The sequence below is a fragment of the Podarcis gaigeae genome (genome assembly GCF_964106915.1).
Source record: "Podarcis gaigeae genome assembly, chromosome: 1".
Classification (NCBI taxonomy): Eukaryota; Metazoa; Chordata; class Lepidosauria; order Squamata; family Lacertidae; genus Podarcis; species Podarcis gaigeae.
In genome coordinates, this window is record NC_139678.1 from 56,971,998 (window position 1) to 56,985,846 (window position 13,849).

The 13,849-nt window shown below is 42.3% G+C and overlaps 1 protein-coding gene across 4 annotated transcripts in view; it reads left to right on the forward strand.

Moving 5' to 3' along the window:
- SLC1A2 (solute carrier family 1 member 2) overlaps nt 1-13,849 on the forward strand; it is an 89,852-nt gene that overhangs the window by 45,796 nt on the left and 30,207 nt on the right. For all 4 annotated transcript variants that reach the window (XM_083750822.1, XM_083750821.1, XM_083750820.1 and 1 more), the window contains one exon: nt 9,978-10,117. In XM_083750822.1, coding sequence (XP_083606948.1) covers nt 9,978-10,117 — 140 coding nt within the window. The remainder of the gene's footprint in view (nt 1-9,977; nt 10,118-13,849) is intronic.

Here is a 13,849-nt window from a genome sequence, read left to right on the forward strand (position 1 = left end):
TAAATCACCACAGCTGAAATATTTGGCACTTCAAAGCACAGAACTTCAGTGAGACGATGCCCAAACACTATGGCATAAATGGAGAACTCCCAGCATGGAACTGAATATTTTCTGGATATTTTTTGCTCACAGCATGATTATTGATGTAACCTAATTATCACATTTTTAATCTGCCTTAGTCATGAATCAGAGTTTTGAATAGGATACATTTTGCTCCTTAAACTTTTGTCATGAAGTCACTATGAATGCAAGGTCTTCTGAATTTGATATACTACATCTGACACATGGCTGACTTTGAAGAGAATGCACCTTTTGTTAAGTACTAATGATAAGCAAATTATTATTTAAAACATGTGCAAACCCCCTTTTAATAAAACTTTTTAAAATTGCAGCTCATAATGATGATTTCAGACTTTTGCTTGCAATTTTAAAATAGTGTTACAAAATAAATAGACAGCAAAAGGGCTTTCTAAATGCTCTTTCAAAATCATGATGATGATGAGACGTTTTAGAGCACATTACTCACATGCTCTGGGATGAAGACCCAAGAATGTTATGGGACTAACAAATGGTCACAACTTAAAGTGATCTACAATGAGATAAATATCTCTGCAGGAGCCTTAATTCAACCCAAAAGGTGTGGGCTCCTAACTCTTAAAAGGAGAACTGGGATGACCTTGTGTCTACCTTAAATGAGAAACTCCATCCTGGCTCCAAGAAGAAGATGGATTTTTGGCCTCATGCAGGAGAGATCTTCCTAACAATGGTAACTTCAAGACTAGATTACTGCCCCATACTTTTTGTGTGGCTTCCCTTACAGCTGGTCCAAAATGTCAGCCTTCCATGTCATCTCTCACACTCCAAGCCTTGGGAGCAGACTGTAAGGGGGACAGGGAATCAGCAAAAAGGGCTCCCCTTTCTATTCATGAAAGCCTCTGTTCTGATGGATTAAATGATTACTTCTGAATGGAAGGGGAGCACTGAATACAACTTCAAGCCATTCAAGGGGTGGTTCAGCTTCAAGAATGCTTGAAAGAAACTGATTGATCCATTCCAGGCTGGGTCTGGGGCCAGTTTGGTACTGAAACCACCTTGGTAAATGACATTTGTTGAGGGAGAGATCATTTCTTAGGAGAGAGATGTGGGGTCTGCAACCTTGCTCATTCTCCTTGAATGAGTGGTTTCCAGTACCATTGACTTTCTCCTTGAGTGGCTTTCAATACCACTCAGTACTTGTGGAATGTGACAGGGAGGTGAGGGTCAGAGGCATTGTACTTCAGTTGTTCCGTACCTACCTCAATAATAGTTTCCAGAGAGTAGTTATAATAATAAACTGAGGTGGAATCTTGAAAAGGGAGAGATGCTATGTGTTCCAAGTTCTCAGGTCTGGGAGGTGGGGAGATATCCTGTTCATGATCCAAAGGCAAGGTCAGGCAGAAGTCCATGAGCAATGCTTTATGGTGAAGGATAGGTAATAAATCAAATTAATAATAATAATAATTGTAGATGGGTGCCTGTGAAAAATCAGCATTGGAATTAAAGCCTACTGTGTAAATACATGAACACCGTGTTCAATAAGTTCTTTAATCACCCTATGCAGCCTTTTAGCCCTTGCCTTTAAGTTCTGCCTTGTGACTCTCCATTTCATCCTAGATTATGTTTATATAATGCACTTTAGAATCTGCAAGAGAAAACATGCAGTCACAGAGAACATTTCTGGAGTTGAGAATATTATGCAATTTGTCATTTTTGAGATGACTGAGGATAATTCCAGCTAAAAATCGGGGCAAAGAATTTACTCTTCAATCTACAACAACACTGTTAAGCGCGGTTCAGTGTAAACACAAGACTTCTAAATTTTTAAACATACTTGGCTGGGCGTGGGAATCGGGGAGAACAAATGAATGTTGACTGGAACAGGGCCTTGAACTCTTCTGTGTTCATTTCTCTTTGGTTATATTGAAAGAATCTCCCATTGGGACAAAAGTGTTGGCAGCAACTAGAGATAGGGGACAATTAATGTCCCCAGAAATGCCTCTCTCCCATATTCCAGTCCTGATCAAGATTCTGTAAAAGTTGGGCAAAAACATATCCCCAGCCATCCATTGTTTAAATAACAGCTGGAAGCTCCCATGTTGTTACCTTATATGTCCAATGGGCCAGAGAATGGGAACGTGTGACTTCCTTGTCCAGGGCTTCTGTTGATAAGCACTCATTAGTTGAATCCCACTCATTGGTCTTCAAAAGGCGTTTAAAGACCATTACTGTCTCCAGCTCATCAATTACCTGAGGGAAGGCATTTCAGAGAGTGGGTACTATCACTTTTGTATTGCCACCAAGTGACAACGTGACAAATATATACGGTACTTGTTGTTGATGTTCAGTGTATATACGGTATATATATATTTCTGATTTCAGACACATCTGAGGAAGGCTGAGTATAAAAATAGCACACCTGGGTAACCTATTTAGTTTGCCGCTCGGTTCATTTCACATACCCACCAGGGGGCCTTGAGGCTTCCTTTCAATCTTTTTTATAGCAGTGCATTCAGTTATCAGTGTGTGAAGGATAGGATTCTATTGGGTTGAGAGTGGGGGCAAGGAAGGAGGGGTAAAGAGGAACCCTGGAAAAGAAGGTCGCTGTTAAACTACGGAAGGAACCAGGAAAAATGCTTTACTCTAGATGAGAAGAATTGGATCGGTTTTTCAAAGCTTCCCTCTGCAAAAAGCCTTTTCGGTTCCACCAGATGGCATGCACTCATCAAATCAGGCTGCACTGTGATCATATATACTTGCTCCAAGAAACAGCTGTCAAAAAGGATAAAGCCGTACATACTAAGCTTTAGGACCTAAAATAATTTGTCACAAGAGATTCTATTATGCTACACTTGATTTCTGTAATCCTTTTAACATCTCACAGAAAGGTAGCACATCCTCAAAAATGAAGGGATTTAGGGTGGGGGTTGTTTTGCTTTCATCGTCTAGTATCCAAATGGCTCTTAATGGGATTGCTCCTTCTAACTAATGAAAGCAGGCTATGCCTAATGACTCTGTAAGGGAGATTCTTACACAGTGATGATAACAACCCCAATTAGAGTTGTTGGGGTTTTTTTTGAGGGGAAGGTATTAAGTATGAAGGCAGGTGAGAGAGAGAGAGGGAGAGAGAGAGAGAGAGAGAGAGAGAGAGAGAGAGAGAGAATAATTTAGGAAATAAGATGTGTTAATGACATGGAGCTGTAGGATCAGGCAGGATAAGTGTGCTTAAGTATGGAACTCAGTATTGTACTATTACAATCAATCATTCCATTAGTGCAAGCATTTCTCCTTACTAGACAGGATAATCTCCTTTTACCTCCTCTGGTATACTGTTCTGGGAGTTCTCCTGGACACACTCACATCCCAAGCCAATTTGGGGTGGGGGTGCACAGGGGGGAAAGAGGAAGAAAGGTACAGTTGCACTAGCGAGGCTCATTGCAGTAGCTCTCACTAGCGCTAGTACAACAGTTTCATTGAATCTGGCCCTAAGGCAGCAGTCTTGGACCCCAGCCTTCACCAACCTGGTTCCTTTCAGATGTTTTGGACTAGAACTCCGGGCCAGGGCTGATGGGAGCTGTAGTCCAAAAGCATTTGGAAGGAACCAGGTTGGTGAAGGCTGCTATGCCCACTTCCCTGGGAGAAAGCACCACTGAACTTAGTGGGACTTAGTTCTGAGTAAACATGTGGAGGACTGCACTGCTAAGATGCTTCACGAAAAGCCCAAGTTAGGTAATATGGGTCAAGCAACCACTTCCCTAGGGATTGCTGCAGTTGCCTCTTGAGCTCACCTCACCTCTGTGCCTTAATTATAATACTGAACTGAGATAAGTGCACGGTCAGTTCCATTAGGAATCAATTTTCCTTATCCGCAGCTGCCTTGGAATGCAGCCTCACCTGTGGCCAATTGATCTGTCCTGGGTTCTCTGCTTCTAGCCTAGTTAGGAACCCTTACAATGAAGCAGGAAGATACTGCTGACAGTCTGGTCTACTAGGGCAGGTAGGACAAAGTTATATTCTGTTACTCTTTGTCCCTCCCTGAAACTGTAATCTGCCTGACTGGTTGGCCTGTTTGGTCTTTTGCACAGTTTCTCTAGGCCCAGCACAAACTGGGCCTGAAAGTTCAACACACACATGACTTAGAGTGCTTCTGAATTGTTAGGAGAAATTCAAGCACAAACCAGAAATTTAGGTTTGCCCAGTAAAAGTGGATTAAAACAACCAGTCACCCTAGCACACAGTTGTTGTTTTTAAGGTGCACACATGGCAGCTAAGACCATAACAAGGAGATCCACTGAAAAGTGTGGGTGAATGAATGTTTAATGGTAAGGTGTATAAGCACCCCACAAGCAAATCAGGATGAATGGTCATTGTACAACTGCTGTGTAAACGAATCAGAAGATGCTAAATAAAGACTGGACATAGTCTAACTACCACATAAGATTTGTGCAAGCAAATCAGGACAAATGCTCAATGAACAGGTTTTCTCGAGAAACCCTCAAATGTTCATGCTAACTCATGGGACAGTGATGGGACTGGGAAGAAATGGATGCCATCATGGTGGGGGTGGAGACGTATTCTGGAAGTCCCTGACAACATGCTTTGCCCCTCTTCACGCAAATGATGCACAAAGGGGTCCTGTGTTTGTCCTTATGAAACCTGAAGCAGTGATTTCACTGAAATGGCACCAATGTGTAAAAATGCAACATTGTATTCCATGTGAAAAGCGCAACTATTGCACAGATGTTCAAGATTGCTATCAAGGATCAGACTAGTAGACTATTGTGAGTCAGAGAAACCCAAATTAGAAATTGTATCAGTGCCAATCCATTCAAATTAACCTTGGTAAACAAATATTGCCTAGCCCAAACCAGTGATGCTATGAGGAGTCAAAATCAGGCCACAGGCTTATAACGTTAGTCTAATATACACAACTGGAAGTAATGTATATGAAAGGGATGATGTTCAGTAACTGCTTGACACAGCAAAGGCAATCTAGATTTCCTTGGATTCACAATCATCCTGACTAGCAATTCAGCACCACAACAACCGTGCTGGTAGGCTGGCCATCATTTTATCTTCTCTGCCATGTCTGGACCACACAGCCTAGCATTTCATACAGGGATAGCCCCAGGGATGAGAAGGCTGTAGGCAAAGTGGCATCTAGATTCTCCTCAGTTGGTCTGCCCTATCAGGCCTGCTTGGTGGCTGCAGCACTCTGGTCAGTACTGGAAGCAGGATCAAGTGCCTGAGTCTTTCTGCATTTTAACTTCCCAGAACGCTCCAGAGTGATACTGCATCAGGGAGATTGTAGGAAATTAATATGTCAGTGAAATCCAACCATCCAGCACTGCAAAGAGCAGGCATAGGCAAACTCGGCCCTCCGGATGTTTTGGAACTACAACTCCCATCATCCCTTGCTAACAGGACCAGTGGTGAGGGATGATGGGAGTTGTAGTCCCAAAACATCTGGAGGGCTGAGTTTGCCTATACCTGGCAAAGAGCATCAAGCAATTTTCTTTTTTTAATGTGGGGCTCAGGGCAAGTGGCAGCAGTAGGTCCTGCTGGAGCACTGGGGCCATAGCAATTTCCCAGTGTTGGGTACCCAGCAAGTATTGATACCCACCCTGAATTCATAGGCCCTGGTTCTCTCCCCACTCACCATTTGAACGAGCACTTGCTATATATCTATGTATAATAAGATCTCTATCCGATCAATCAATCAATCATTAGTCAATAATATATACCTTGTGTACAGATCCCTCTAAAGTCCAGTAGTTTAACCTATGCATGTTTCACTAGACATATATGTAATTTGAAACACAGAAGCTCTCACGGAGTAAGCGAATGGGCCAAACAAATAATCTCAGTATTTATCTTGGCTTTAGTTGAGCTAGCAGAGGGGGGAGCATTTGGATAGGTTTCTATTCTGCAGCTAAGAATCTCCTGGCAGCATCTATGAGAAGCACAGACAACAGCAGCCAAGGAAAGAACAGTGGAAACATGCTTAAATCCCATGTAATAAAATGCAGATGTATGAGAAGAATCTTGAGCAGTCGTTACTTCATAGTTCATATTTATTCCAAGTCACTGCTAGGAATGGCTACCCCTGGAAAGGATGCCTGCCTCTTATGTTTTGCTGTCCTTATTAATGGATCTGAACTGTTCACACATGGATCTAAGATTCACCAGAATGTTGGAGTGCTAGAAGTCAAGGTCATTTGGGCAAATACAGTACTGTATTTGTCTTTTTCTTGGTAGGTGAAGGCAGAACTTCAATACTTGAGCCATCTGGTGCTACAGCTCACATACTCAATGACCGGTGTGCAGTGGACCTCACCAAGTTCTGCATTTTTTCAGTGGGGTTTTAATATAGATTTTGTTTGAGGTGGTTGTGGAAGAACCTAATCAAGACTTGAACTTGATCAGCATATTCCACATTGGAGCACATTCTCGTTCCAAAATTGTTTAAAATAGCTGCATTGTTTTTGATACTGATGATAAAAGGATAGATAAACAATGGTGCTTTTCATGTTGCACAAATAGTTTTAACTCATGTGTCCATGATGGTCAGTCTTAGGGATGAAAAACCTTCTCTCATTAGTTTATTCATCTTCTCCAAGGCATATGCTCAAAGTCCACTATTTTACCCAAAGTGTATCAGTTTCCTTGTGAAACGTTACCATTTCACTGGAGGCAATTTACAGCAGACAAGTTTCTTCCAACTACGATATAAACATATCTGGCATAGGAGATGTAGTGAAATGAAGAAGGAACAGGCTTAGAGTTCATTTGCTTTGCAGATTGCAACCCTCGTCTCCAATGTATGTTTTTCCCATCAGTATTAAGATGGGATGATGACCATTTCTTCTTTTTTGTTGGCAATAGCAATGAGTAGCAATAGCAATGAGTACACACATAGAAGTTACGATTTTTATCTTTATTTCCTTCCATGTTGGTTTATATTAAAATCACTATAGTGGAGCACAACCTTGCTTTTGTTTCTTCTCTGTGGCTTCTGTTACCATTGACTATGATATCCTCCTGGCTCCATGGAATGGAAATTGTGGCCCTTGTGTTACAGTAGCTCTGTTCCTATCTAAGGGACCAAGTCCAGAGAGTAGCACTTGGGGAGTACTTTTTGGGCCCCACGCAGTTACTACCCTCAATTCTGTTTAGTATCTGCATGAAGGTGCTGAGAATTGTCACCAGGAGTTTGAAGCAAGGTGTCGCTCTATTTCATCACAACTTCTGGATCAGGAAAGGCAGGGTGCAATGTTGGGATGGATGAGGGGAAACTGGCAGGGCTTGACTCCTGGTAAGATGGGTGGGTGAGGGAGTCCCATGTTCAAGAAGTTGGTCAATTGTGTGCCCTGAACACGGTTGCAATTGCCCTGAAGGAGCAGATATGCAGTTTGGTAGTGGTTTTGGATTCTTCTCTGTCACTGGAGGCCCAGGTAGCCTCAGTGGCGAGAATTGCCTTTTAGCAGCCAGCCATTGACCTGCAATCCGCCGCATGTAACAAAAATGTCCAAAATGTTCATAAACTTGCCTGTTGCAGCTGAACTGGAGCTCAATGCTTCACCAGATTCTGGGTAAATATAGACAACCATTTAGCAACCAATTGGTGTCCCTGAGAAGCAACCATCTAGAAAGGTTATTAAGAAAAAGTCTTCTTTGAAAGAAAAGGATGCCAGAATTTATTGCCCCTGACAAAGTTATTAAACCAAATATTGTTTTAATTATGAACACTTCAGTGCTGCTATTCTACCCTAAGTTTCCACCCCCCCAAATGTATATTGTGCTTACTTACTTACCTTAGCCCCATGGGCTGAAATCCCCAGAAAAGCAGCCACAGTGTTTCTGTATCTTTTCTGCAATTCATTGACCTAATACAGTTTCTTTGGAGAGTTGGACATTTGCAGTTGCAACTAATACAAGATTCTGAAAGAAAGAATTTTGATACCATGGTTCTAAAATCAAAGAATCCTCTTTCAAAATGCAGGCTCATTAAAACAAGACAAATGTCCAGGAAAACAATGATGTGTGAATTGTTCAACAGTACATACAAAATGAAGATGGTGCTGACAGAAATGAATCCACATTTTACAAGGCATATTGTGGGGGTGGGGGGGGACAGCTTGCTTAGGCTAAACGTTGTCACATATGCATTTGGAAATTGTGAAGAGTATACTGTGTGACTTTATTTCCATGATGATAAACTTCCCAAGCCATGTTGCTGGACACTCATGGAGAAGTGATTCAGTGCCCCTTGAATTAGAACAGAGATCTGAATATGGATTTTCTGATTCTCAATAAATTTCTGCAGAAAGGGTCAAGTTGCTAGGCTTTAGGGAGTTAAACATCATAGAAATAAAGTCACAAGATAGTCTTCACATTTTCCAAATGCAAACTTTTTTTGTGAAAGCATGTTTTTCTTCACTTCCAAGCCATTTCATGGAGGGCAGACAGTCATCATCATCCTGCTCAAATCCTGGTGATTCTTATCTCATGAGTTGCACAATGGAAAAGAACAACCTTAACATGAATATACAAACAAAAACTGATTTGTCTTTGATGTCCCCTTATGCTTCATCTCCTTCCTTTTATGCAGACGTTTCTTTTATTCAGGGTGTTTTGTTTTCTTATGTATGGTGTGGAGAAGGTGGCTAGGGAAAAGTTCTCTCTCTTTCATTGTTCTAGATCTGGAAGCTGAATGCTGGAAAAGTCAGGAACCACAATCCTTGGCTTTGTGGGTAGTATGAAGCAGTCTCTTTCCCATCCATGTTCATTCTTGGGTATTGGTATTTAGGCAACACGTTTTCTGTTGAACCTCAGTTAATGTGAAGCAGATCTGACGCAGCAATGTTCAGATGTGTTGGCCGACAGAGACACAGAGATGCAATCTATAATAAGTTGAGCCTGAGCTGTAAACAACTCGTGAAATACTTCAGTTATCACATAAAGTAGAATTGTTGGGCGCGCAAGCCTTATGCTTGATTTTGAGGCTCATTAAAAGTTTTTGGTCTCATTAAAGTACATATTTCAATCTCATTAAAAAGTTAACGTTTGGGGCTGGCAGCTGTGATGAGGCAGATGGCACCATAAAAAGAAAAAAGAAAAGAGGAGGCTATACCTCAGATTCTGAAGAACGTGGTTAAAGAGCTACTTTGAATCACACCAAGCTGGCTCCACATCACTCAAGCAGGAAGTCTTTAGCTTCAATGCAGTGGCTGAATTGAAAGACTTAGGAATTGGGAGAACTCCGGAAGAGAAGCACTGCTCTCGCCCAACTATCTATGCATTCTTCTGATTCTTTCTGGCTTTCTGAACAGTAGTTCCTTTTTCTTTTCTTCAGTGAACATTTTCTCTGGTTGTTTGCTGTGTCCCAAATGCTTTGCTGTGGAGATCCGATTTGTTCAGTCCCTCCTAATGTTTCCATTTGCTTTTCCAAACTGATTTTTATCAGTGTTTATATAGGCATGTTCATTTCCCCGCTCCAATTTCTCTCATTTTAAGAATTTTTCCCCAATTTCTTGTATTTGATTTTTTTAGATCAGTGGCAAGTGGTGTCTGCCACTGTCCTCAGATATCAGTGTCCTCTAAGTCCCTCCAACCAGAATGGCCAATGATAAGAGTTGCAATCTATGAACATCTTCTGGGCCAGAGGTTCAACACTCCTGTTGAACACATGGAGAAGACCTTAGTTTTAAATTTCTGTGCAGAATATAGTTGTGTTAGGCATATAATAAGTAATAATATTTTAGCTCCTGTATTTAATATTTTAGCTTCCAAGGAAGGAAACCTACAAATAATTTTGTAACACTAAGAAGTCATGGTGAACAACATGATAGTAAACTGGTTGATTTCTCCTTTGTGACAACATAAAGTCTTGCATACTCCAACCTTACAGTGTCTTATTTCCCCCTGCTTCTTTTATTTAGTGCCAACAACATGCCAAAGCAGGTAGAAGTGCGAATGCATGAAAGCCACCTGAGTCCAGTGGAGGTTCGGAAGAAGAACATATGTGTGCGGCTCTGCCTTTCGCTCAGAAAAAATCTGCTCCTTTCACTTACTGTATTTGGTAAGTAAAATTCTCTGGTTCATAAATGTAATTCTTTTTTGCAGCTGGATTGTTTCCTCTTATAATCCTATACAGTGGTACCTTGGGTTACAGATGCTTCAGGTTACAAACACTTCAGGTTACAGACTCCGCTAACCCAGAAGTAGTATCTCGGGTTAAGAACTTTGCCCCAGGATGAGAACAGAAATCGTGTGGCGGCAGCGGGAGGCCCCATTAGCTAAAGTGGTACCTCAGGTTAAGAACGGACCTGTGGAATGAATTAAGTTCGTAACCAGAGGTACCACTGTACCTCCCTTTCTGTTATCATTACAGTGGTGCAGCCAGTGGCGGAGCAAGGCGATCGAGCGTCTGGGGCCGCACGTGTATCCTGCTCCCAGGGGCACGGCCAGCTACCTGTGGGGCGGGGCGAACCGGGACAGAATGCTCTGCGGGGCCTCTGGAGTCTGCCTGCCTCCTCCCACTCAGCCGCCCTATAGCTGAGGGGGAGGCAGTGGGTGGACCGTTTGAGCAGTATTGGAGCCTGCGCATGCCCAAGCCACCGTGTCTCTCTCAGGGGAGATGTGTGGCTCAGGCACGCTGCAGGCCCCACGGTGAGTGCCACCTGGCATTTTGTCACCCCCTCAGTGGTGACACCCGGGGCAGACCGCCTCCACCAAACCCCCTTCCTCTGCACCTGGGCGCAGCTAGTTAATTTTGGACCCTGGATGTTATGGTCTTTCAGGGTGGGAACTTTAGATGGCTATGTGTATAACTTCAGTTGTGAAGCACACCATTAGCATTTCTCTTTTCCTCTTTGCTCCCACACCTCTGGTCCATGCTTGTAGCAGATGTAGAAGCAGTTAGGTTAGAGCCAAAAATAATTGGGGGGAGGGAGCAAAAAAAAATAAATGTTGGCAAGCCTGGTAAAAAAGAAAGAAATACTCTGAGTGTGTGCAGTTTCAGTTTTTTAATTCACATAAATCTTAGCACCATTGCGACTAATGAAATAAAATGAGGTATACTGTACTTCTGATGCATTTATTTGGGAATAAACATCATTTTGTGGTAGAAAATCAGGACTATTCCAGTCATAAGGCAGAATAAGACAATTTTCTCCAGTGGTGGGTTTCCCTGAGATGCTTACTTCCCACATTATTACCCGCAACACAAGACAAGGCTCTCCTCCACCACTGTCAATACCATATTCTCCTTCCTGCCTCACATCACTTTGCGAAAGGACACAGAATAGGTCCTTCTTCAGAACTGAGGCATTCTGGGTGAGATGGCTAGGAGAATGTTTGCACTGCTGCCACAGTTTGGTAGATTTTCTTAAAAATATATTAAAAAAACACAAATTCAGAGGTTACAAAGCTACCTGCTGCAGAAAACTAGGATGGCATTAGCAGGCTTTTGCCCAGAAGGCCAGACTCTGAAGAAGGATCCCCACTGAAAGTGCTGTTGTGGTAGCAGGACCTGTTGAGTTGCTAGCTCAACAACTTAGTTGAATCCAGACCATGGTTTCTAAGTGCCTCATGGACATGGCTGGAAGGGATGTTTGGTGGAGAGAGAATGAACACAATTGAAACTGAGTGTATATGGGGTATGAAAGAAGGATGTCAATCTTTACCTCCGTTAGTAAGAGATGGAGAGGAGATGCAGATGATTGCTGGGAGGGTAGCCTGCCACAAGCAAGAGGTTTGGTTACCATCTAATGCATTCAAAGTTAATTATGTTGGACCTCTGTGGAATGCTTTTTTTTAAAAAAAATGGCAATCTCCCCCCACCCCATTTTATCACTGTTTTAGGTATTATTCTCCCTGCTGTTCAGTTTTAAGCTGTTAAACTAGGGTAGTTTATTTGTATTGTTTATGCAAAGACTGATTTATTTATTACAATTACTTATTATTAGTTCCTGAATCATTGTTTTCTAATTATCTCTGTTTAAAAATTGTTATATTTGTTAATCTGATATCTTGTGAGCTTCATTGGGATCAATTTTGTGGGAAAGTGGCATACAGTAAGACCAATGATGGTGATGATTAAGTGTTGCAGGGCCATGACAGGATTTGAGATTGGCTGCCTTCTCACTCTCATAGGCCACCAGCTTAACATCACAGCCTAGATGAGCAGCCCTGGAAATACTGGGTGGAATTCAGCATTGCGCTAAGGAGATCAACACAAGCATTTTTACTTGCCCAATGGAGTGATCTGCCCTCTCCTCCCTCTGCATGTTGATCAAAGCATTCTCCTAACCCTCCTAAGCAGATTTGGGGTGGGCACAGGGGGACTCATGGTGCTGGCTTTTGCGAGCCCAACAACGTAGTTGAATTTGGCCCATAGATTAGAAATGTAAACCCCTGTTCTTGTTTCAGAGGAATCCTATAGTGGAACAGGCCATGCTGGGCATCAAAATTCAAATACCGTATTTCTTGCTCTATAAGACTCACTTTTTCCCTCCTAAAAAGTAAGGGGAAATGTGTGTGCATCTTACGGAGCGAATGCAGGCTGTGCAGCTATCCCAGAAGCCAGAACAGCAAGAGGGATTGCTGCTTTCACTGCGCAGCAATCCCTCTTGCTGTTCTGGCTTCTGAGATTCAGAATATTTTTTTTCTTGCTTTTCCTCCTCCAAAAACTAGGTGCGTCTTGTGGTCTGGTGTGTCTTATAGAGCGAAAAACACAGCACTTTTTCTGTTCTCTAGGAAATTCAATTTAGTTCATTTCACCAGGCCTGAAGATGGAGGTGAGGGAGAGATCTCTCTCCTATCAGGAGAAAGGAGGAAGAAAAGAAATTTATCCCTGGTCTTTCCTCCCCTTACAAGCTGCTGATACTTTTTAGCTTGCTCTTTTGCTGTGCACTAGGGACTAGGCCAGTGATACAGTGATCTAGTTTTCTCAATTGCCTTCTGGGTATCGCAGCTTCCAAATATGGAGCAGTTTGACATTTTAGTGTGGTTCACTGGCTTCATGCCCAGGCTTACTAGATTGTTTTTTTCTTTTTTCTTTTAATGTTACAGTACAGTGAGCCTAACAGCCAAACGCATGGCCTTCACAGAGCCTGCCTTTATTCACTTCAGCTTGAATGGACAGCTGTGCTGTTAGAAGAGAAGGCTGTGTAGATAGCCTGAACTAAATATATTCCTGTCCTGAAAGATTTTGAAATGGTGTATTTATTTTGACATCAAGCTTTTGGCTCAGATTGATAGTTGTGAGATATCTGTGAGCCTTTCCCAGCAGGATCCCACAACAATTATTTTTGGTTAGATTAAAGCTGCACCCTGGGAAATCTACACACCACTCTAATGATGGATAGCCCTGTTGCGGAGGCTGCTGCATTTTGAGCCTGTGAAGGAGGGGTATAGAAATCACAGGCACAAAATTCAGTTTTTCAGAAATTGTCTGAGGGTGCATGAGTTTGCTACCTTATTGAAGCTGACAATTGATCTATATAACTCAGTACTGTCAACTTGGGGACGCGGGTGGTGCTGTGGGTTAAACCACAGAGCCTAGGACTTGCCAATCAGAAGGTCAGTAGTTCGAATCCCCGCGACGGGGTGAGCTCCTGTTGCTCGGTGCAAGTAGATAAATAGGTACCACTTGCCTGGGATGCAGGCAAGGCGGTGATGCGGGGTTTCTTTATCCAACAGAGCGTAATTAAAAATGAAAAGAGGGGAAAAGGAAAAAAAGAAATCGCACAACAAATAATGGAGAATGAACAGAAATTAAGTCAAAACCCAAAAAATAAGAAAATAAAAG